General features: G+C 50.3%; 1 protein-coding gene across 1 annotated transcript; it reads right to left on the minus strand.

The window, feature by feature from the left end:
* Window positions 1-1628: 1628 nt before the first annotated feature.
* On the minus strand, window positions 1629-22873 carry LOC133356347 (ras-related protein Rab-27A-like). The gene is made up of 7 exons (XM_061573856.1): window positions 22710-22873; window positions 18599-18687; window positions 17719-17822; window positions 16812-16935; window positions 12120-12307; window positions 6746-6839; window positions 1629-4610 (listed from the first exon to the last, which is right to left on the minus strand). Exons 1-6 carry the CDS (start codon window positions 22860-22862, stop codon window positions 6790-6792), a joined length of 708 nt encoding a protein of 235 aa, XP_061429840.1. The 5' UTR covers window positions 22863-22873; the 3' UTR covers window positions 1629-4610; window positions 6746-6789.
* Window positions 22874-22964: the final 91 nt, after the last annotated feature.

Genomic DNA, 22964 nt, shown 5'->3' on the forward strand with positions numbered 1-22964 from the left:
TGTTATGTTTTTATAACGCTTAATGCTCATAGAGATCGGAAGTCAGTTATTTATTTAAGTCTTCAAACGAGCATTCACAAAGACAAAGATCACCCCCCCCCCAGTATAGCCTCAACAGACTGTAGGGGCAAGTGCTGTGAGCGAGCAGCATCTACGAAGGCCGGCACGGCACACGAGGGGGTGGGTGACCAGCACCACGCCCGACCGCCTTTGTCTCCCCAGTGGCGATATTTACACACCGCACCAGGTACTCATTTGAGGCTGAGGCAACCTAGGGGAGACCCAGGACCGGTTCAGATAATCATCACTCGCGTTTGCGTGAGCGGGAATCGAACCCGGGTCGCCAGGTTCGTAGCGCAGCGTAACGCTAACCACTACACCACCGCTCCAACAACAACAACCGCCATTCGCCACTAAGTGGCGGTGACGTCACCACGATGCTTGTGCCAGGCTAGGTGCACCTCGAGGCCACGTGAAGTGTCGAACGCCCGCTGGCAGGAGGTCACGGGGCAGACCCAGCAGGTGCCACGGGTCGACTGACTGAGACGACTGGCCAGAAATTGCAACCGGGTACCCGATACCCGTACCCTTCCCGATACCCGGCTACCCGTACCCGGCCGGGTACAGGTACGGGTAGCCGTTTGCGACCCTGGTGCGGCCGGGTACGGGTACGGGTAAGGAATCAAAACCCGTTTGCGACCTCTGCGACTGGCTGACGCACCACCTGTGCCCCCCTACTGTGCCAACGCTCCCCACAGCTCCACACACCCGCACACATTCACTCACTCTGCAGTACAGGGGGAGCACGTGCACGCACACTCCACACTCACAAATGTGCCCGAGTCAGGAGTCGAACCCAGGAGCTTCTCGCTACGAGGCACGAGTGTTACCACAGCGTGACCCGGCACTGTGACGCGGATCATAAAGTTAAAAAAAAAAAACACCCGACCATGGCTTGATTTGCATAAATCTTTATGAGCTGACCTTCGGCTATTACAGAGTTGACCGACGGTCCGGTAAAGCTATTTCGTCTTGTTCATGATGCGTACTTTCTTCTCGACGTGGCGCGCGCATTTTAAGAGCAACCTGTGACCAAAATATAAACCCTACACCGCGGGCCTCATCTGAACTTAAATACAGGTCACTGTGTCTCACTCCACTCCCCTCCCCTCCACGCACTCTCCTGCCTCTCCCTTCTCGTCTCACTCTACTCCCCTCCACGCACTCTCCTGCCTCTCCCTTCTCATCTCCCTCTACCCTCTCATCTCACTCCAATCCCCTCCACACACTCTCCTACCTCTCCACTCTCATCTCACTCTACTCCCCTCCACGCACTCTCCTGCCTCTCCCCTCTCATCTCACTCTACTCCCCTCCACGCACTCACCCGCCTCTCCCCTCTCATCTCACTCTACTCCCCTCTCATCTCACTCTACTCCCCTCCACGCACTCTCCTACCTCTCCCCTCTCATCTCACTCTACTCCCCTCCACGCACTCTCCTGCCTCTCCCCTCTCATCTCACTCTACTCCCCTCCACGCACTCACCCGCCTCTCCCCTCTCATCTCACTCTACTCCCCTCTCATCTCACTCTACTCCCCTCCACGCACTCTCCTGCCTCTCCCCTCTCATCTCACTCCACTCCCCTCCACACACTCACCCGCCTCTCCCCTCTCATCTCACTCCACTCCCCTCCACGCACTCTCCTACCTCGCACCTCACTCTCCCCCCCAGCAGCCAAGACTTTCTGTTTAAGGCACCGGTCAACCTCCGCTCAGTGGAAGGTCGCTCCTTCTCCTCTGCTGCCCGCGTTGGCTAGACCGCTCTTCCCCCAGCTATGCATGCTGTTTACTCCCTGTACATTCTCAACTCCAGGCTCAAAAAACCTCGTCTTCCCTCTACGACTGTCTCTCTCTCTCTATGCTAAATTCCTCTTGATATGCAAATTATTTTGTCAAGGCGCTCTTCTTCCCCCTCCAACCCAGCTTAAATATACGCTCCAAGCTTGGCGGTGTTTCATTCTTCACCTGAGGACGGCTGCTTGCGTTGTAGCCGAAACGTCGTGAGAATTATTTTATTATGTTTTATTTTTGTTATTTTATGATTTTATTATTTCCCTTCTACGTGACTTTACCGAAAGAACCAAGAAGATGACTGCCCATAGACTAACACTGCCCATAGACTAACACTGCCCATAGACTCAACACTGCCCATAGACTAACACTGCCCATAGACTCAACACTGCCCATAGACTCAACACTGCCCATAGACTAACACTGCCCATAGACTCAACACTACCCATAGACTCAACACTACCCATAGACTCAACACTGCCCATAGACTAACACTGCCCATAGACTAACACTGCCCATAGACTCAACACTGCCCATAGACTAACACTGCCCATAGACTAACACTGCCCATAGACTAACACTGCCCATAGACTCAACACTGCCCATAGACTCAACACTGCCCATAGACTCAACACTGCCCATAGACTCAACACTACCCATAGACTCAACACTACCCATAGACTCAACACTGCCCATAGACTCAACACTGCCCATAGACTCAACACTGCCCATAGACTCAACACTGCCCATAGACTCAACACTGCCCATAGACTCAACACTGCCCATAGTCTCAACACTACCCATAGACTCAACACTGCCCATAGACTCAACACTGCCCATAGACTCAACACTGCCCATAGACTCAACACTGCCCATAGACTCAACACTACCCATAGACTCAAAACTGCCCATAGACTCAACACTGCCCATAGACTCAACACTGCCCATAGACTCAACACTACCCATAGACTCAACACTGCCCATAGACTCAACACTGCCCATAGACTCAACACTGCCCATAGACTCAACACTACCCATAGACTCAACACTACCCATAGACTCAACACTACCCATAGACTCAACACTACCCATAGACTCAACACTACCTATAGACTCAACACTGCACCTCCGATTAGGACGGTTGGCTACGTACGGTGCGATAGAAGTTCAAGATACACACATAGTTGTCATCATTGTTATTATTGAGCTTATGGCGTATATCTATTCTACACGATCTACACTTGTGCGTGCAGTTTTTACTATAATGTTGATTTTTTAATGTACAGCGCTTTGAGATTTCGATATGAAAGGCACTTTATGAACGACAGATGATTGTTATTAGTATTGCTGCTACTACTACGACTGTGACCAGATTCCATCTTCATGGCACGGGCAGTTGAATCCACGGAGGCCAAAAGAAGAAACAAGGTGATGGCAAAGGGGCACTGCCTGAAACGTCGGCCTATTTCATAGGGTGATCAATCTTCAGGCACACCTCTCAAACAAAGAGGGCCACGTTTCCACGTTGGAGATTTAAAAAGATTCGTTTTTATTTATTTAAACTAAACTATAAAAAAACTAAACGATGTCTTATTTGACCAAGTAAGGCCCCCACTGAGCTATGTAGCTCTTGACGATCACAAATGATAGCTCCGCGAAGTGAGCTTATCATCTTCATCATCATCATCGTGTCGAAATTTAGAGCAGCAAAATCAACTCTAAACGCGTGGCGTTGCTTCTAAATGTGGAGGAGGGGGGGTGAGAAACCGGGGGACCCGAAGAACAAATCCACGCGACCACGGAGAGAGAGACACGCAAACTCCAAATATACAACAGCAGGCGTCAGGGGTTCGGGATCGGACCCACGACCTCTTGTATACCAGGCGAGGTAACTAACATCTCCGAGTCACCGTGATGATGATGATGAGAGAGAGAGAGAGAGAGACATTTCAACTCAAAATATACAGCAGGCGTCAGGGTTCGGGATGGAATCCACGACCTCCTGTATACCAGGCGAGGTAGCGAACATCTCCTAGCCACCGTGATGATGATGAGAGAGAGACATTTCGATTTAAAATATACAGCAGGTGTCAAGGGTCGGGATCGAACCCACGACCTCCTGTATACCAGGCGAGGTAGTTAACATCTCCTAGCCCCCGTGATGATGATGAGAGAGAGAGAGAGACATTTCGACTTAAAATATACAGCAGGTGTCAAGGGTCGGGATCGAACCCACGACCTCCTGTATACCAGGCGAGGTAGTTAACATCTCCTAGCCCCCATGATGATGATGAGAGAGAGAGACATTTCAACTCAAAATATGCAGCAGGTGTCAGGGTCGGGGTCGACCCCACAACCTCCTGTATACCAGGCGAGGTAACTAACATCTCCGAGTCACCGTGATGATGATGATGAGAGAGAGAGACATTTCAACTCAAAATATACAACAGGCGTCAGGGTTCGGGATGGAATCCACGACCTCCTGTATACCAGGCGAGGTAGTTAACATCTCCTAGCCCCCATGATGATGATGAGAGAGAGAGAGACATTTCAACTCAAAATATACAGCAGGCGTCAGAGTCGGGACCGAACCCACGACCTCCAGGTGAGGTAGCTAACATCTCCGAGCCACCGACGCCTCTTAAACGAGTCTCCCGAACCAATCGCACTAACGTACAGTAACACGGCATGGAACAACTCTTGACACCGCTCCGTCTTCTGTCGGACAAAGGAGCCCCCTCGCGTTCACAACACTCAAATCTGTCGGGAAGACAGCGACAGAGAGAGACACAGAGAGGCGGGAAGGGGTGGGGTGAGTGATTAGACATCGGTTAAGGGTGTCGAGAAATGCAAGAATTGCCAAGGGGCTCCCCTGGGCGGCGGTGGCAGCTGCCCCTGTGCACACACAACGCAATGTGATCGGTAGAATCCCTGGGGAGAATTATAGGCAACATAATCGGCGAAAAAAGAAAAGTGGCACGGTGCAATGGTTCATCTTCTTGGTTCTTTCGGTAAAGTCACGTAGAAGGGAAGTAATAAAATAATAAAAATAAAACATAATAAAATATTTTTTTTATTATTTTATTATGTTTTATTTAATAAAAAGAAAACATAATAAAATAATTATTATGCCCGTGCATTATGTAGGATTAGCAGCGTCAAAGGGAGGGAGTAGGGTTAGCAGTAATAAAGGGAAGGAATTTTAATAGTAAGGAGCTGCAGCAACTAAACCGTATGTTCCCCGTCACATTAATCGCGTTATAGTCAACTCGCGTTATGAAACACGTGTGTTGTCTGTCACATTAATCGCGTTATATCCAACCCGCGTTATAAAACACGTGTGTTCTCTGTCACATTAATCGCGTTATATCCAACCCGCGTTATAAAACACGTGTGTTCTCTGTCACATTTATCGCGTTATATCCAACCCGCGTTATAAAACGCGTGTGTTCCCCGTTACATTCATCGCGTTATAGTCAACTCGCTTTTGAAACACGTGTGTTCTCTGTCACATTAATCGCGTTATAACCAACCCGCGTTATAAAACACGTGTGTTCTCTGTCACATTAATCGCGTTATATCCAACTCGCGTTATACAACACGTGTGTTCTCTGTCACATTCATCGCGTTATAGTCAACTAGCGTTATAACAATACGTGTGTTATGTTACATTAATCGCGTTATAACCAACTGGCGTTATAAAAGCTACACGCTGCGTCGTAGGAGAACTGGGCCGCACTTTCCGTTGCAGGAGAAGCTCCATTTTCCGGTTTAACGACGAGTCCTGCGGGTTCACCCGACTTAACACCCTGAGATGCCTTCTTTTACGCTTGTAGGAACGTAAAAACCCCTGTTGTTGCTGTTGTTGTTGATGATGAGTTGGAACACCGAGTTAGATCGACGACCGTGAATGATGGTCGACATGGGGAAGCGTATTAATCATTCGAGAACCACCTAATCGATATCGTGAAAAAATGTAATCAACTAAAACTCGTAAGCATTCACGTCACATCTATGTCAGTATCTCGAATAACAATATCACTATTCAACGTTATTTTTCACAAGCAGCATTTGTTTTCGGACACACCCCGTGTTTATATTAGTGGCAAAACAGCGTACTCAGATTGTAAATGTTGTGGCTTGGCTCTCCAACACACAACCGGTGTGCTGTACTAGTATACCACACTATACACTACACTATACACTACACTATACACTACACACTACTATACACTACACTACACACTACACTACACACTACTATACACTACACTACACACTACACTATATACTACTATACACCACACTATACACTACACACTACTATACACTACACTATACACTACACATACACTACACTACACACTACACTATATACTACTATACACCACACTATACACTACACACTACTATACACTACACTATACACCACACTATACACTACACATACACTACACTACACACTACACTGCTATACACTACTATACACTACACTATACACTACACTACACACTACACTACTATATACTACACTATACACTACACACTACACTATACACTACTACACTACACACTACACTATACACTACACACTACACTATACACTACTACACTACACACTACACTATACACTGCTATGCACTACACTATACAATACTATACACTACTATACACTACACTATACACTACACACTACACTATACACTAGTGCTGTACTAGTGACAAATTGTCCACGTTCTGTTGACGTGACAACCCTTCCTAGTTGGCTGTGTCGGGTGGTGGCGGGTTTAACGACACATTTATATATTTACGCGATCTCACCCAACACAAACCCTCTATTATGCACACAGACGCACACAGACGCACGCGTACCGAGCATTGCATAAACACCGTACCCCTGGTGGTTGAAGATCGAGTCGCGTTCATTGCGAGGGGAAGTTCAGCACTTCGATGGAGTTTTCTCTGTGGGGTCAGTGCCGTTCCCCAGGTCTGATGCACACACACGCACACAAAGACAAAGACAAAGATCCACCCGTGTAGCCCTAACAAACTGTTGGGGCAAGTGCTGTTAGCGAGTAACACCTATGAAGGCCGGCACGGCGCACGAGGGGGTGGGTGGCCAGCACCACGCCCGGCCGCCTTTGTCTCCCCAGTGGCGTATATTAACACATCCGCACCGGGTACTCATTTGAGGCTGAGTCGACCTAGGGGAGGCCCAGGACCGATTCAGATAATCGTCACTGGGTGTTGGCCGTGAGCGGGAATTGAACCCGGGTGGCCAGGTACGTAGCGCAGCGTAGCGCTAACCGCTGCACCACCGCTCCTACGCACACGCAGTGCCGGATTAAGCTAGTGCACGGCCTGTAGCATATGTTATGAAGGGGCGCTAAATAAAATAAAAAAACACAAATATTAAAGCACTAATTTTTTCACTTGCATAGTAAAGTTATTGTATTTCTTCATTTGCTATACAGCCAGATAATGCGACGAACCACTAAACTTAAACACCAAGTCTTTCGTAAATGCTAAAGGTAGTATATTACTATAGTAATACAGCAAGTGCAGAATTCTAGATTTGAGGCTTTCGTGACTGCAAGGATTCATACTCTTAGTTCTTTCGGTAAAGTCACCATGTAGGTAAAAAATGATAAAATTTATAAAAAATAAAACAATAAAATTACGACGTTTCGGAGGCAACACAAGTCTCCGTCATCAGGTGGGACCGTCACAGCCAGATTTGCTGTATCAAGTGTATTTAAGAACTTGCATCTTGGAATCCCTGCCTCACTTGATGCAGCAAATCTGGCTGTGACGGTCCCACCTGATGACGGAGACTTGTGTTGCCTCCGAAACGTCGTAATTTTATTGTTTTATTTTTATTAATTTTAATTTCATTTTTTACCTACATGGTGACTTTACCGAAAGAACTAAGAGTACAAGTGCAGAATCACTGCACCGGAATTGACAAGCTTGAAAGTGCGGGGCCCGTAGCAGATGCAGCTACGTTTGCGACTACGACACTCAAAATCGGTGTCCGTCAGTGAGAGTCTAAGGCAGCGGTCGGGAACCTATGGCTCGCGACCATCATCACCACCATCACCACCACCACCATCATCATCATCATCACCACCACCACCACCATCACCACCACCACCACCATCATCACCACCACCATCACCACCACCATCATCATCACCACCACCACCACCATGATCACCACCACCATCACCACCACCATCATCACCACCACCATCATCATCACCACCACCACCACCACCATCATCACCACCACCACCATCACACCACCACCACCACCATCATCACCACCACCACCATCATCACCACCACCATCACCACCACCACCACCATCGTCTCTTTCCCCCAAAGCTCTTGCAATCACAAAGTCGCTCAACGAAAGACGAACCGACGATGACTATCCTGCAGTCACCAAAGCTTCAAATCAAGATCATCACCGTACCCTTTGGTTCGTTCGGCAAAGTCACGTAGATATAAAATAAAATAAATCACGACCTTTCGACTTTACCGAAAGAACCAAAGAGCAAGGATTCCTGCAGTCACGAAAGCTTCAAATGAAGACTAAACCGACTTTTATCGCCGATGACAACTTTTAGCGGCGATCACGTTGCGCGTTTCCGCGACCTTGATCACGACGAATGTTTAACGGTGTCCGTTCGTTTTCCGGGTCTCTGGCCTTGCGCTCAACAAACAGCCGTGATGGATAAAATGCAAAAACACCTAAAAGCCACCGCCTTGCGGCACGCTCTGCACACCCCCATCGGCAGCACCATGCGGTGTGCATGAAGGTGACCGCCGTTGAAGCGGAACACCTCACGGAGTTTGGCGTCTGTCCCCCACACCTCCGATTATGATGGTGGGAGACGCACGGTGGCTAGGAGATGTTAACTACCTCGCCTGGTGCGCAGGAGGTCGTGGGTTCGATCCAGACCATGACGCCTGCTGCTGTATATTTGGAGTTTGCGTGTCTCTCTCTCTCTCATCATCTATAGACTCGCACAGAGACCCATAGACTCACACAGAGACCCATAGACTCACGCAGAGACCCATAGACTCACACAGAGACCCATAGACTCACACAGAGACCCATAGACTCGCACAGAGACCCATAGACTCACACAGAGACCCATAGACTCACGCAGAGACCCATAGACTTAAATAGAGATCCATAGACTCACACAGCAACACATAGACTCAGAGACCCATAGACTCACACAGAGACCCATAGACTCACACAGAGACCCATAGACTCACACAGAGACCCATAGACTCACACAGAGACCAATAGACTCACACAGAGACCCATAGACTCACGCAGAGACCCATATATTCACAGAAAGTTGGACGGGCTAAGTCGCTGTGACCTCTGTGAAGATCTGACCCCTGACCCTCCCCGGTCCCCCCGTGTTCCACGCTTCGACAATGCGCTGGGATTTCCATCGCTCGGCTACCTCCACAGAGATTTTGAAGAAGAACAAGAAGAAGAAACAATGCGGCTGGCGATGGAGAGAATGCAGAAGGCAGACAGCTGGAGGTGTTCTGCTGCTGTTGTTGTTGTTGAGCAAACCGAGTAACTCTCCAAGTCGTGCGGCAGTCACAACGGTGGCAGCGGCGGCGGCGAAAGACAGAGGTCAGCAAGGAATCGTCATGCAGACAGAATGCCCCCCACCCCCACCCCCACCCCCCTCCAGGTTGTCAGTGGTGGTGCCGGCCGATTGAGGGGGGCCCTCTCTGCATTCATTACTTTTGCAGGGCCTCCCAAACCCCTTTCAGTCACGAAAGCTTCAAATCTAGAATTTATAGTTTAGTTTAGTTTTCGCAACCAATATCATCCATAATGCAGGTTTTTTTTGGGGGGGGGGGTTAGATTGCGTGAATATAAATGTGTCGTGAAACGTCGTACTCAGATTGTAAATGTTGTGGCTTTGCTCTCCAACCCACCGGTTAGTGCTGTACTAGTAACGAATTGTCAATGTTGTAGTGGGTTTACACTCCAACACACAACCGGTTAGTGCTGTACTAGTAACGAATTGGCCACGTTCTGTTTACGTGACAAACCCCTTAACTAGTCGGCTGTGCCGGGTGGTGGTGGAGGCTTCAACGACACATTTATAATCACGTGATTTAACCCCAAAAAACACCTCTACCGTGGAGCTTATAGTTCAGTTTAAATTTAAATCCTGCACCGCCATGAGCCACTCACTTTGATTTACGCCACGGAACCACCGCTGACTTTCGACAACCTCGTCACATTCGCAGGGGGAGAAAGAGAGAAAGAGAGAGACACAGGACACAGGCAAACGTCGGGCCAGGACCAACACTGGCCCAACGTCAATAAAACTTTAAGCCAACGTCGGTTCAACGTCAGACCAACACTGGCCCAACATCAACCAAATGTCGGGCCAACGTCGGTTCAACGTCAGACTAACACTGCCTCAACGTCAACAGAACTTTGAGCCAACGTTGGTTCAACGTCAGACCAACACTGGCCCAACGTCAACTAGACGTTGGGCCAACGTCGCATGCATTTTTTTTGTTCTGGGCAAACGCTCCGTGCATCTTCAGGAGGGAAAAAGCGCCGCACTAAGGAAAGGCCATGGACACGGGTTCGGTCCCGTCACGGGGCTTCCGTGTGTTCGTGTGTGCTCCTCCTCAAGGAGAGTCCACCAAAGTCCGCCAAAGTTCACCATAGTCCTCCATAGTTCACCATAGTCCACCAGAGAAATCCACCAGAGAAGTTCACCAGAGTCTGAAACGCGAGGACCAAAGTGTCTTGAGAAATCCTCGCAGCAGCGGCAGCAGCGGCGGCAGTGGCAGCGTTGAACGTAGCGAAGAAGAGAAGAGAACCCCCCCCCCAACCGCCCCCCACCCCACCACCATGGTCCTACGGCGGATGCCGACCGAGCGATCGCGATCACTCGGCAGGAACCCAAAGCGGCGTGCGGGACCGCGGGGTGGTGACGTACCGCGGCCTCCCCGCCGGCGAGCCTTCGACCGTTCTTTGCGGCCGCATAGCGCACCGAGCCTGGCGCAAGCGCCGCGCACCGTTCACGAGCGCGCGTGCGTCGGACTGCCCGTCGCGCCGCACATAGCCAACCGCGATCATCGGAGGCGCTGGGGGGGAGAAGGGTGACGGGCTGGCGACGTCACTTAGCGGCGAACGGCGACCATTTTGTTGTTGTTGTTGTGTTGCATGGTCGTGAATGCCAACTCAAAGATGGCCGCGGGTAGCCTACGCAGCGTGTTGGGGCTGGTGCTGTTAGCAAGCAAGCGGGGCATCTTTGTCTTTGTGGTGCGTGACGGCGCGTTGGGCGACTTGTTAACTTATTCGTTGTGCTTTGCATCTGCCTTAATTAGGTCTTTGCAAACGCTTCGTATTAATATTACTTTAAAAAGTTTTGCTGGCTGGAGGGAGGTAAGGACGGACGGGCACTCGCTCACATCCAGCAGAACGTGTGGGCTGATGTTTATTACAAATTTCGATGTCTACGCTCCCCGCCTTCGACAACCCAAACTTTTTCTCTCTCTCCCTTTTGTCATTTCGAGGACCCAAGTCACTCCTGAAAATGAGACTGCTCCATCCTGCTCCCTAGAGTTCCCACCTGGCAGCTGGCCGGCCAGCGTGGTGCCAGCCACCCACCCCCACTTTGTGTGCGTGCCGGCCTTCGCAAGTGCTGCACGCTACGAACAGCACTTGCCCTGGCAGTCCGTCGCAGGCTACACGGGGAGGAAGGGGGACCTTTACCTTTGCGTGTTGAACACGCCACAGCAGGCGGGCGCGCTGCGCTACATAGCCCGAGTTCGATTCCCGCTCATGGCCAACCGGTTACCCGAAACCTGGTCACTGGTGCCTAACCCCAAGGATCGGAGGGAAAATAAAAGCAGCAGCAGCAGGGGGAATACAAAGGCGGCCAGTTGCGTTTCGTGGACGCTGACCTACGCCGCCTCCAGCTCGCAGGCTCCCCGACCATCACCAGGGGGCTACGGCTACCCGGGAGGATGAGAAGGTGGAGGAGGTGGAGAGAAGGTGGAGAAGAAGAGGTGGAGAAGAGGTGGATATCTTTGCCGTCGTCGCTCTGCGTACTGCGGCCGCGTAGGGCAGGCGAGCGGCGTCTCCGGAGCGAACGGCGTCTCCGGAGCGAGCGGGAGAGGCACGGCATGGAGCGTCGCACAGACCCCGGGCGGCCCGCGCTAGGCCAGCGTGCCGTCCGCGCGGCTAGCAGGCGCATTTACTCCGCTTGACGTCGCCGGCGCCGTCCGCGAAGACCCCGCCGGGGCCGCCTCCGCTTCCCCTGTGGGCGCCGGGCAGCGTGGAGCGTCCGAGCGTCGACTCCATCCTCTTCATGATGAGGTCGAGCAGCGCGGTGACGGCCGCGGCGACGTTGGCGCCCGACGCGGCGCTCGACTCGAAGTAAGGCATCCTGCACGCGCGCCGTCGGGGACGTCAGGGACATCGGTCACACGGGGTGGGGGTGGGGGAGGTGGGGGGGGTGGAAGGTGTCCCGGTGAGTGTTCCGCTCCCTGTGCGGTGTCGCGCGACGCGCTCGTCTGTGACGCCGTCAGTCGACCCGTGGCACCTGCTGGGTCTGCCCCGTGACCTCCTGCCAGCGGGCGTTCGACACTTCACGTGGTAGCCTCAAGGTGCACATGGTCCTGGCACAAGCGTCGTGGTGACGTCACCGCCACTTAGTGGCGAATGGCGGTTGTTGTTGTGTTTTTTCATCAGCCAGTCATCTCAGTCATCTCGGTCAGTCGACCCGTGGCAACCCGCTGGGTCCACCCCGTGACCTCCTGCCAGCGGGCGTTCGACACTTTCACGTGGTAGCCTCAATGTGCACATGGCCTGGCACAAGCGTCGTGGTGACGTCACCGCCACTTAGTGGCGAATGGCGGTTGTTGTTGTTGTTGCGTGTCAAATTAAACCGGCAGATCGCCGGCGGAGTTGGTCAATCGGCACCGCAGGTTCCGGATGTCGGAGCTTGGCCCGTGTTGTGTTTCCGCGTTGGTCAGTGGGTGTCGTGTCGTGTGCATGTTGCGTGTCGTGTGCATGTTGCGACACAGATGTCCCTCCTGGACATACTGTTAGAAAGAGCTTCATAGCTCGTCGGATTCCGCGCTAGTCGGAGGTGCAGTGCTGCACCGATGGGCAGTGTTGAGTCTATGGGCAGTGTTGAGTCTATGGGTAGTGTTGAGTCTATGGTGCAGTGTTGAGTCTATGGGCAGTGTTGAGTCTATGGGTAGTGTTGAGTCTATGGGTAGTGTTGAGTCTATGGGCAGTGTTGAGTCTATGGTGCAGTGTTGAGTCTATGGGCAGTGTTGAGTCTATGGTGCAGTGTTGAGTCTATGGGCAGTGTTGAGTCTATGGGTAGTGTTGAGTCTATGGTGCAGTGTTAAGTCTATGGGCAGTGTTGAGTCTATGGTAGTGTTGAGTCTATGGGCAGTGTTGAGTCTATGGTGCAGTGTTGAGTCTATGTGCAGTGTTGAGTCTATGGTGCAGTGTTGAGTCTATGGGCAGTGTTGAGTCTATGGGCAGTGTTGAGTCTATGGTGCAGTGTTGAGTCTATGGGCAGTGTTGAGTCTATGGGTAGTGTTGAGTCTATGGTGCAGTGTTGAGTCTATGGGCAGTGTTGAGTCTATGGGTAGTGTTGAGTCTATGGGGCAGTGTTGAGTCTAAGGGTAGTGTTGAGTCTATGGTAGTGTTGAGTCTATGGGTAGTGTTGAGTCTATGGGTTAGTGTTGAGTCTATGGGTAGTGTTGAGTCTATGGGTAGTGTTGAGTCTATGGTAGTGGTTGAGTCTATGGGCAGTGTTGAGTCTATGGGTAGTGTTAGTCTATGGTGCAGTGTTGAGTCTATGGGTAGTGTTGAATCTATGGTGCAGTGTGAGTCCTATGGGCAGTGTTGAGTCTATGGGCAGTGTTGAGTCTATGGGCAGTGTTGAGTCTATGGGAGTGTTGAGTCTATGGTGCAGTGTTGAGTCTATGGGTCAGTGTTGAGTCTATGGGTGCAGTGTTGAGTCTATGGGCAGTGTTGAGTCTATGGGTGCAGTGTTGAGTCTATGGGCAGTGTTGAGTCTATGGTGCAGTGTTTGAGTCTATGGGCAGTGTTGAGTCTATGGTGCAGTGTTGAGTCTATGGGCAGTGTTGAGTCTATGGGTAGTGTTGAGTCTATGGGCAGTGTTGAGTCTATGGTGCGGTGTTGAGTCTATGGGCAGTGTTGAGTTGTAAGGGTAGTGTTGAGTCTATGGTAGTGTTGAGTCTATGGGTAGTGTTGAGTCTATGGGTAGTGTTGAGTCTATGGGCAGTGTTGAGTCTATGGGTAGTGCTGAGTCTATGGGCAGTGCTGAGTCTATGGGCAGTGTTGAGTCTATGGGTAGTGTTGAGTCTATGGGCAGTGTTGAGTCTATGGGCAGTGTGTGAGTCTATGGTTAGTGCTGAGTCTATGGGCAGTGCTGAGTCTATGGGCAGTGTTGAGTCTATGGGCAGTGTTGAGTCTATGGGCAGTGTTGAGTCTATGGGCAGTGTTGAGTCTATGGGCAGTGTTGATTCTATGTGCAGTGTTGAGTCTATGGGTAATGTTGAGTCCTATGGGACAGGTTTGATTCTATGGGCAGTGTTGAGTCTATGGGTAGTGTTGAGTCTATGGGCAGTGTTGAGTCTATGGGTAGTGTTGAGTCTATGGGCAGTGTTGAGTCTATGGGCAGTGTTGAGTCTATGGTGCAGTGTTGAGTCTATGGGCAGTGTTGAGTCTATGGTGCAGTGTTGAGTCTATGGGCAGTGTTGAGTCTATGGTAGTGTTGAGTCTATGGTGCAGTGTTGAGTCTATGGGCAGTGTTGAGTCTATGGTAGTGTTGAGTCTATGGGCAGTGTTGAGTCTATGGTGCAGTGTTGAGTCTATGGGCAGTGTTGAGTCTATGGTGCAGTGTTGAGTCTATGGGTAGTGTTGAGTCTATGGTGCAGTGTTGAGTCTATGGGCAGTGTTGAGTCTATGGGTAGTGTTGAGTCTATGGGCAGTGTTGAGTCTATGGTGCAGTGTTGAGTCTATGGGCAGTGTTGAGTCTATGGTGCAGTGTTGAGTCTATGGGCAGTGTTGAGTCTATGGGTTGAGTCGATGTGCGTGTGAGTCTATGGGCAGTGTTGAGTCTAGGGTAGTGTTGAGTCTATGGGGTACGTGTTGTAGTCGATGGTAGTGTTGAGTCTATGGGTAGTGTTGAGTCTATGGGAAGTGTTGAGTCTATGGGTATGCTGAGTCTATGGGCAGTGCTGATCTATGGGCAGTGTTGAGTCTTGGGTAGTGTTGAGTCTATGGGTAGTGTTGATCTATGGGGAGTGTTGAGTCAATGGGTAGTGCTGAGTCTATGGGCAGTGCTGAGTCTATGGGCAGTGTTGAGTCTATGGGCAGTGTTGAGTCTATGGCAGTGTTGATCTAGGGCAGTGTTGAGTCTATGGGTAGTGTTGAGGTCTAGGGTAGTGTTGAGTCTATGGGTAGTGTTGAGTCTATGGGCAGTGTTGAGTCTATGGGTAGTGCTGAGTCTATGGGCAGTGCTGAGTCTATGGGCAGTGTTGAGTCTATGGGTAGTGTTGAGTCTATGGGTAGTGTTGAGTCTATGGGGAGTGTTGAGTCTATGGGTAGTGCTGAGTCTATGGGCAGTGCTGAGTCTATGGGCAGTGTTGAGTCTATGGGCAGTGTTGAGTCTATGGGCAGTGTTGAGTCTATGGGCAGTGTTGAGTCTATGGGCAGTGTTGATTCTATGTGCAGTGTTGAGTCTATGGGTAATGTTGAGTCTATGGGCAGTGTTGATTCTATGGGCAGTGTTGAGTCTATGGGTAGTGTTGAGTCTATGGGCAGTGTTGAGTCTATGGGTAGTGTTGAGTCTATGGGCAGTGTTGAGTCTATGGGCAGTGTTGAGACTATGGGCAGTGTTGAGTCTATGGGTAGTGTTAGTCTATGGGCAGTGTTGAGTCTATGGTGCAGTGTTGAGTCTATGGGCAGTGTTGAGTCTATGTGCAGTGTTGAATCTATGTGCAGTGTTGAGTCTATGGTGCAGTGTTGAGTCTATGTGCAGTGTTGAGTCTACGGGCAGTGTTGAGTCTATGGGCAGTGTTGAGTCTATGTGCAGTGTTGAGTCTATGGTGCAGTGTTGAGTCTATGGGTAGTGTTGAGTCTATGTGTAGTGTTGAGTCTATGGGTAGTGTTGAGTCTATGGGCAGTGTTGAGTCTATGGGTAGTGTTGAGTCTATGGGTAGTGTTGAGTCTATGGGTAGTGTTGAGTCTATGGGCAGTGTTGAGTCTATGGGTAGTGTTGAGTCTATGGGTAGTGTTGAGTCTATGGGTAGTGTTGAGTCTATGGGCAGTGTTGAGTCTATGGGTAGTGCTGAGTCTATGGGAAGTGCTGAGTCTATGGGCAGTGTTGAGTCTATGGGTAATGTTGAGTCTATGGGCAGTGTTGAGTCTATGGGTAGTGTTGAGTCTATGGGTAGTGTTGAGTCTATGGGTAGTGTTGAGTCTATGGGCAGTGTTGAGTCTATGGGTAGTGTTGAGTCTATGGGTAGTGTTGAGTCTATGGGCAGTGTTGATTCTATGAGCAGTGTTGAGTCTATGGGTAATGTTGAGTCTATGGGCAGTGTTGATTCTATGTGCAGTGTTGAGTCTACGTGCAGCGTTGAGTCTATGTGCAATGTTGAGTCTATGTGCAGTGTTGAGTCTATGTGCAATATTGAGTCTATGTGCAGTGTTGAGTCTATGTGCAGTGTTGAGTCTATGTGCAGTGTTGAGTCTATGTGCAGTGTTGAGTCTATGTGCAATGTTGAGTCTATGTGCAGTGTTGAGTCTATGTGCAGTGTTGAGTCTATGTGCAGTGTTGAGTCTATGTGCAGTGTTGAGTCTACGTGCAGCGTTGAGTCTATGGTGCAGCGTTGAGCGCTGACCCGTAAGAGTCCGCGAGTTCGCGCGCCTGCTTGGCCGAGACGACGCGCAGGTCCTCCAGGTCCGACTTGTGTCCGCACAGCACCACGTCCGGGCTCTCGCAGTACGCGTGCATCTGCAGTTGCTCTACGCGCGGGACACACGAGGAAACAGGTGGGCTCCGTCGTAAACCGCGAACCCCCGGGGCGCGCTTCTGCGTGTTTTTTCTTCATTCGTCCTCATCTTCTTCTTCTTGGTTCTTTCGGTAAAGTCACGTAGAAGGGAAGTAATAGAATGTTAAAAAATAAAACGTAAAAATAATAATTCTCACGACGTTTCGTGAGAATTAGACGCTGTCTCCCCGACAGACCTGTTCTTCACCTGAGGACGGCTGCTTGCGTTGTGGCCGAAACGTCGTGAGAATTTTTTTAAATGTTTTATTTTTATTATTTTATTATTTCCCTTCTACGTGACTTTACCGAAAGTCGGGATCGAAGTTTGTGAATACCAGGCGAGGTAGCACGACGTGCTTGCGTGATGACGCTGGTGGTGGTGGCGTTCTTATGGTATGGTCGCTCAACAGAGAAGCCCCTAGCGACGAGCGGCCGAATTACGTCAACGAATCGTCATTCCTGCAAAAGACCCCCCCACCCCGAACCGTCGACCCTCCCCGGTTTACAACCTTTCAATGGGATCGGGGGGCCGCGTGGCCGATGCGTCCACGCCGATGCACCACGTGGGCGCCGTCGAAGATTCAACGGAGCCCGTGCTTGAGCCCGAGGGTTGAGGGGGGGGGGGTCACGTGGTGGGGGAGTGGGGGAGGGGGAGTGGGGGGGGGAGTGGGGGGGGGGCACGTGGTGGGGGAGTGGGGGGGCACGTGGTGGGGGAGTGGGGGGGGGGCACGTGATGGGGGTGCTCCCACGGACTCACCCATCCAGCTGCGCACGTTCAGGAAGCTCTGCTCGCTGGTCAGGTCGAACATGAGCAGGAAGCCCATGGCGTCGCGGAAGAACGCCGTGGTGAGGCTGCGGAACCTGCCACACGGTGGGGCAGACGCGTCGCGGTCGCTACTCGGTGGCGGCGGTGGCGGCGATGTCGGTAGTGGTGACCGTGGCCGCGGCGGTTGTGATGGTGACAGTGGTGGCGGTTGGTGATGGTGTTGGTGGTGATGGTGACGGTGGCGGTGATAACAGTGACAGTGGTGACGGTGGTGGTGACGGTGGAGGCAGTTGGTAGTGGTGACGGTGATGGTGGTGGTAACGGAAGCAGTTGGTAGTGGTGATGGTGGTGGTGACGGAGGCAGTTGGTAGTGGTGGTGGTGACGGTGACGGCAGTTGGTAGTGTTGATGGTGGTGGGGTCAGTTGGTAGTGGTGATGGTGTGGGTGTGGTGGTGGTGGTGGTGACAGTGGAAGCAGTTGGTAGTGGTGATGGTGGTGGTGGCGTCAGTTGGTAGTGGTGATGGTGTGGTGGTGGTGGTGACGGTGGAAGCAGTTGATAGTGGTGATGGTGGTGGTGACGTCAGTTGGTAGTGGTGATGGTGGTGGCGTCAGTTGGTAGTGGTGATGGTGGTGGTGACGTCAGTTGGTAATGGTGATGGTGGTGGCGTCAGTTGGTAGTAGTGATGGTGGTGACGTCAGTTGGTAGTGGTGATGGTGGTGACGTCAGTTGGTAGTGGTGATGGTGTGGTGGTGGTGGTGGTAATGGTGGTGAAAGTGGAAGCAGTTGGTAGTGATGATGGTGGTGGAGGCAGTTGGTAGTGGTGATGATGGTGGTGGTGGTGACGTCAGTTGGTGGTGGTGGTGAGGTCACCTCTCCTGGCCGGCAGTGTCCCACAGCTGGAGATGAATCTTCTGCTTGCGACCGCCCAGAAGGCCCTCCTCGCCCGAGGCCTGGTACACCTGGTGGAAACCATCGGGGTTGACTGTTCGAGACTCAACTTGGTGGAAACCATCGGGGTTGACTGTTCGAAACTCAACTTGGTGGAAACCGCCAGGGTTGACGGCTCAACGACAAATCCCCGTCTTTAAAATCCCGAAGGGCGACCGCATTCTCCGCTTTATTTCCCGGACCTCGGGATTTAGCGCGGGTTGGCTACGTACGGAGCGCAAAAAAAATAGTTCTTCGTACACACAGACATATGCATGTAGATATGTGTCCATACACGTATGTTGACCCTCTTTCGCGCACCGTACGTAACCAACCATGCTAATCAGAGGTGCGTTGGAAGAACAACAAGCTGAACACAAAAGGCAGTTTAAAAAAAATTTGTTATCAACCTAGATGATTTTAAAGTAGCATAGCTCCAGTGGCGGACGCACGTATGATGGGTAATTGCGTTATTTTAAATGTGCATCATCCTAACAGTTTTGTGTACCGGCTGCCGGGGGCCAGGCTGGAGTACAAAGTTGCGAGCCAAAAGCACAAAAACGCGAGACGATAACAACAACAACAAATGTGAAACGCAATTACGAAGTAGTGGGAAACTGACATCGCGATGACTGTAGAAGAACCAGTGGCATCTACATCTACGGAACGTGAATAATCAGTGGCATCTACATCTGCAGAACGTGAAAGAATTAGTGGCATCTACATCTGCAGAACGTGAAGAACTAGTGGCATCTACATCTGCAGAACGTGAAAAACTAGTGGCATCTACATCTGCAGAACGTGAAGAACCAGTGGCATCTACTCCTGCAGAATGTGAAGAACCTGTGGCATCTACATCTGCAGAACGTGAAGAACCAGTGGCATCTACATCTGCATCTACATCTGCAGAACGTGAAGAACCAGTGACATCTACATCTGTAGAACGTGAAAAACCAGTGGCATCTACATCTGTAGAACGTGAAGAACCAGTGGCATCTACATCTGTAGAACGTGAAAAACCAGTGGCATCTACATCTGTAGAACGTGAAAAACCAGTGGCATCTACATCTGTAGAACGTGAAAACCCAGTGGCAATCTACATCTGCAGAACGTGAAGAACCAGTGGCATCTACATCTGTAGAACGTGAAAAACCAGTGGCATCTACATCTCCAGAACGTGAAGAACCAGTGGCATCTACATCTGCAGAACGTGAAAAACCAGTGGCATCTACATCTGCATCTATATCTGCAGAACGTGAAGAACCAGTGGCATGTACATCTGCGGGACGTGAAAAACCGGTGGCATCTACATCTGCAGAACGTGAAGAATCAGTGGCATTCACTGCAGAACGTGAACATGGCAGCTACATCTGCACGTGAAGACCATTGGCATCTACATCTGCATCTACATCTGCAGAACGTGAAGAACCAGTGACATCTACATCTGTAGAACGTGAAAAACCAGTGGCAGCTACATCTGTAGAACTTGAAGAACCAGTGGCATCTACATCTGTAGAACGTGAAAAACCAGTGGCATCTACATCTGTAGAACGTGAAAAACCAGTGGCATCTACATCTGTAGAACGTGAAAACCCAGTGGCATCTACATCTGCAGAACGTGAAGAACCAGTGGCATCTACATCTGTAGAACGTGAAAAACCAGTGGCATCTACATCTCCAGAACGTGAAGAACCAGTGGCAATCTACATCTGCAGAACGTGAAAAACCAGTGGCATCTACATCTGCATCTATATCTGCAGAACGTGAAGAAACCAGTGGCATGTACATCTGCGGGACGTGAAAAACCGGTGGCATCTACATCTGCAGACGTGAAGAATCAGTGGCATCTACATCTGCAGAACGTGAAGAACCATTGCATCTACATCTGCAGAACGTGAAGAACCAGTTGCATCTACATCTGTATAACGTGAAGAACCAGTGGCATCTACATCTACAGAACGTGAAGAATCAGTGGCATCTACATCTGCAGAACGTGAAGAACCAGTTGCATCTACATCTGCAGAACGTGAAAAACCAGTTGCATCTGCATCTGCAGAACGTGAAGAACTAGTGGCATCTACATCTGTATAACGTGAAGAACCAGTGGCATCTACATCTACAGAACGTGAAGAATCAGTGGCATCTACATCTACAGAACGTGAAGAACTAGTGGCAATCAACATCTGCAGAACGTGAAGAACCAGTGGCATCTACATCTGCAGAACGTGAAGAACCAGTGGCATCTACATCTGCAGAACGTGAAGAACCAGTGGCATCTACATCTGCAAAAAGGGAAAAACCAGTGGCAATCTACGTCTGCAGAACGTGAAGAACCAGTGGCATCTACATCTGCGGAACGTGAAAAACCAGTGGCATCTACATCTGTAGAACGTGAAAAAACCAGTGGCAAATACGTCTGCAGAACGTGAAGAACCAGTGGCATCTACATCTGCAGAATATGAAGAACCAGTGGCATCTACATCTGTAGAACGTGAAAAAACCAGTGGCATCTACGTCTGCAGAACGTGAAGAACCAGTGGCATCTACATCTGCAGAATATGAAGAACCAGTGGCATCTACATCTGTAGAACGTGAAAAACCAGTGGCATCTACGTCTGCAGAACGTGAAGAACCAGTGGCATCTACATCTGCAGAACATGAAGAACCAGTGGCATCTACATCTACAGAACGTGAAGAACCAGTGGCATCTACATCTGCAGAATGTGAAGAACCAGTGGCATCTACATCTACAGAACGTGAAGAACCAGTGGCATCTACATCTACAGAAGGTGAAGAACCGGTGGCATCTACATCTGCAGAACGTGAAGAACCGTGGCATCTACATCTGCAGAACGTGAAGAACCAGTGGCATCTACATCTACAGAAATGTGAAGAACCAGTGGTATCTACATCTGCAGAATGTGAAGAACCAGTGGCATCTACATCTGCAGAACGTGAAGAACCAGTGGCATCTACATCTACAAAATGTGAAAAACCAGTGGTATCTACATCTGCAGAACATGAAGGACCAGTGGCATCTACATCTACAGAACGTGAAGAACCAGTGGCATCTACATCTGCAGAATGTGAAGAACCAGTGGCATCTACGTCTCCGGTACGTGAAGAACCAGTGGCATCTACATCTGCAGAATGTGAAGAACCAGTGGCATCTACATCTACAGAACGTGAAGAACCAGTGGCATCTACATCTGCGGGAACGTGAAGAACCAGTGGAATCTACGTCTGCAGAACGTGAAGAACCAGTGGCATCTACATCTGCAGAACGTGAAGAACCAGTGGCATCTACATCTACAGAACGTGAAGAACCAGTGGCATCTACGTCTGCAGAACGTGAAGAACCAGTGGCATCTACATCTGCAGAACGTAAAGAACCAGTGGCATCTACATCTGCAGAACATGAAGAACCAGTGGCATCTACATCTGCAGGACGTAAAGAACCAGTGGCACCAGTGGCATCTACATCTGCAGGAGATTATACAACTTTTAAAGCCACTCCCCGTGTTTAGTCTACACGCCGTACAACACGTTTGGAATCGAGTAAAATTCGGACTCAAGAACAAATCGACTTACGACAACGGACCTCTGGAACTTAATTATAGATTTGAAGCTTTCGTGACTGCAAGGATTCATATTCTTAGGTTTTTTTCGGTAAAGTCATGTAGGTAAAAAAAATTCAATAATAAAAGTAAAATAAAAATAAAATAAAAATCACGGACGTTTCGGAGGCAACACAAGCTTCCGTCTTCAGGTGGAACCGTCACAGCCACGATAGCTGTATCAAGTGAGAGAAAATTCCAAGAAACAGTATTTTGTATATTTCGATTTTAAAGCTTTCGTGACGGCAGCGATTCATCTTCGTGGTTCTTTCGGTAAAAGTCACGCAGAAGGGAAACAACAAAACAATAAAAACTTAGTTTCGTTCGTAAGTAGGGGAGAGTTCCCGTACGCGCAACGACCTCGATGCTCGGTCGAGCGAGGAAGTCGATTTGACCTTTTTGAGAGTAAGCCGGACTGCCCCTGCCGCGATACCCACCACTCGCTTCTCCTTGAAGTCGATGCCGACCGTGGCGATGAACTTGGCACGGAAGATCCCGTCGGTGTACTGGTGCAGGAAGCTCGTCTTGCCGACGCCCGAGTCTCCCAGCGCCAGCAACTTGATGAGGTAGTCATAGTCCCCATCCGACATGGCCAACTCGTGACCTGCCAACACACGGCGCATACACCACTACAACACACCCCACCACCACTACCACCACACACAGCGCCACCACCACCGCCACCACCACCA

Source organism: Lethenteron reissneri, chromosome 1, assembly GCF_015708825.2.
Source record: "Lethenteron reissneri isolate LAM-NWPU_2019-01 chromosome 1, ASM1570882v1, whole genome shotgun sequence".
Taxonomy (NCBI): Eukaryota; Metazoa; Chordata; class Hyperoartia; order Petromyzontiformes; family Petromyzontidae; genus Lethenteron; species Lethenteron reissneri.

Excerpts from the sequence above, each read along its gene's own strand:
- LOC133356347 (XM_061573856.1), bottom strand. The coding sequence starts at position 22,862 with ATGTCGGATGGGGACTATGACTACCTCATCAAGTTGCTGGCGCTGGGA. Across the intron at positions 18,688-22,709 it reads ACTTCAAGGAGAAGCGAGTG|GTGTACCAGGCCTCGGGCGA; the intron begins GTGGGTATCGCG and ends GGTTTCCACCAG. Across the intron at positions 6,840-12,119 it reads CGCCGGCGACGTCAAGCGGA|ACCTGGGGAACGGCACTGAC; the intron begins GTAAATGCGCCT and ends TGTGTGCATCAG.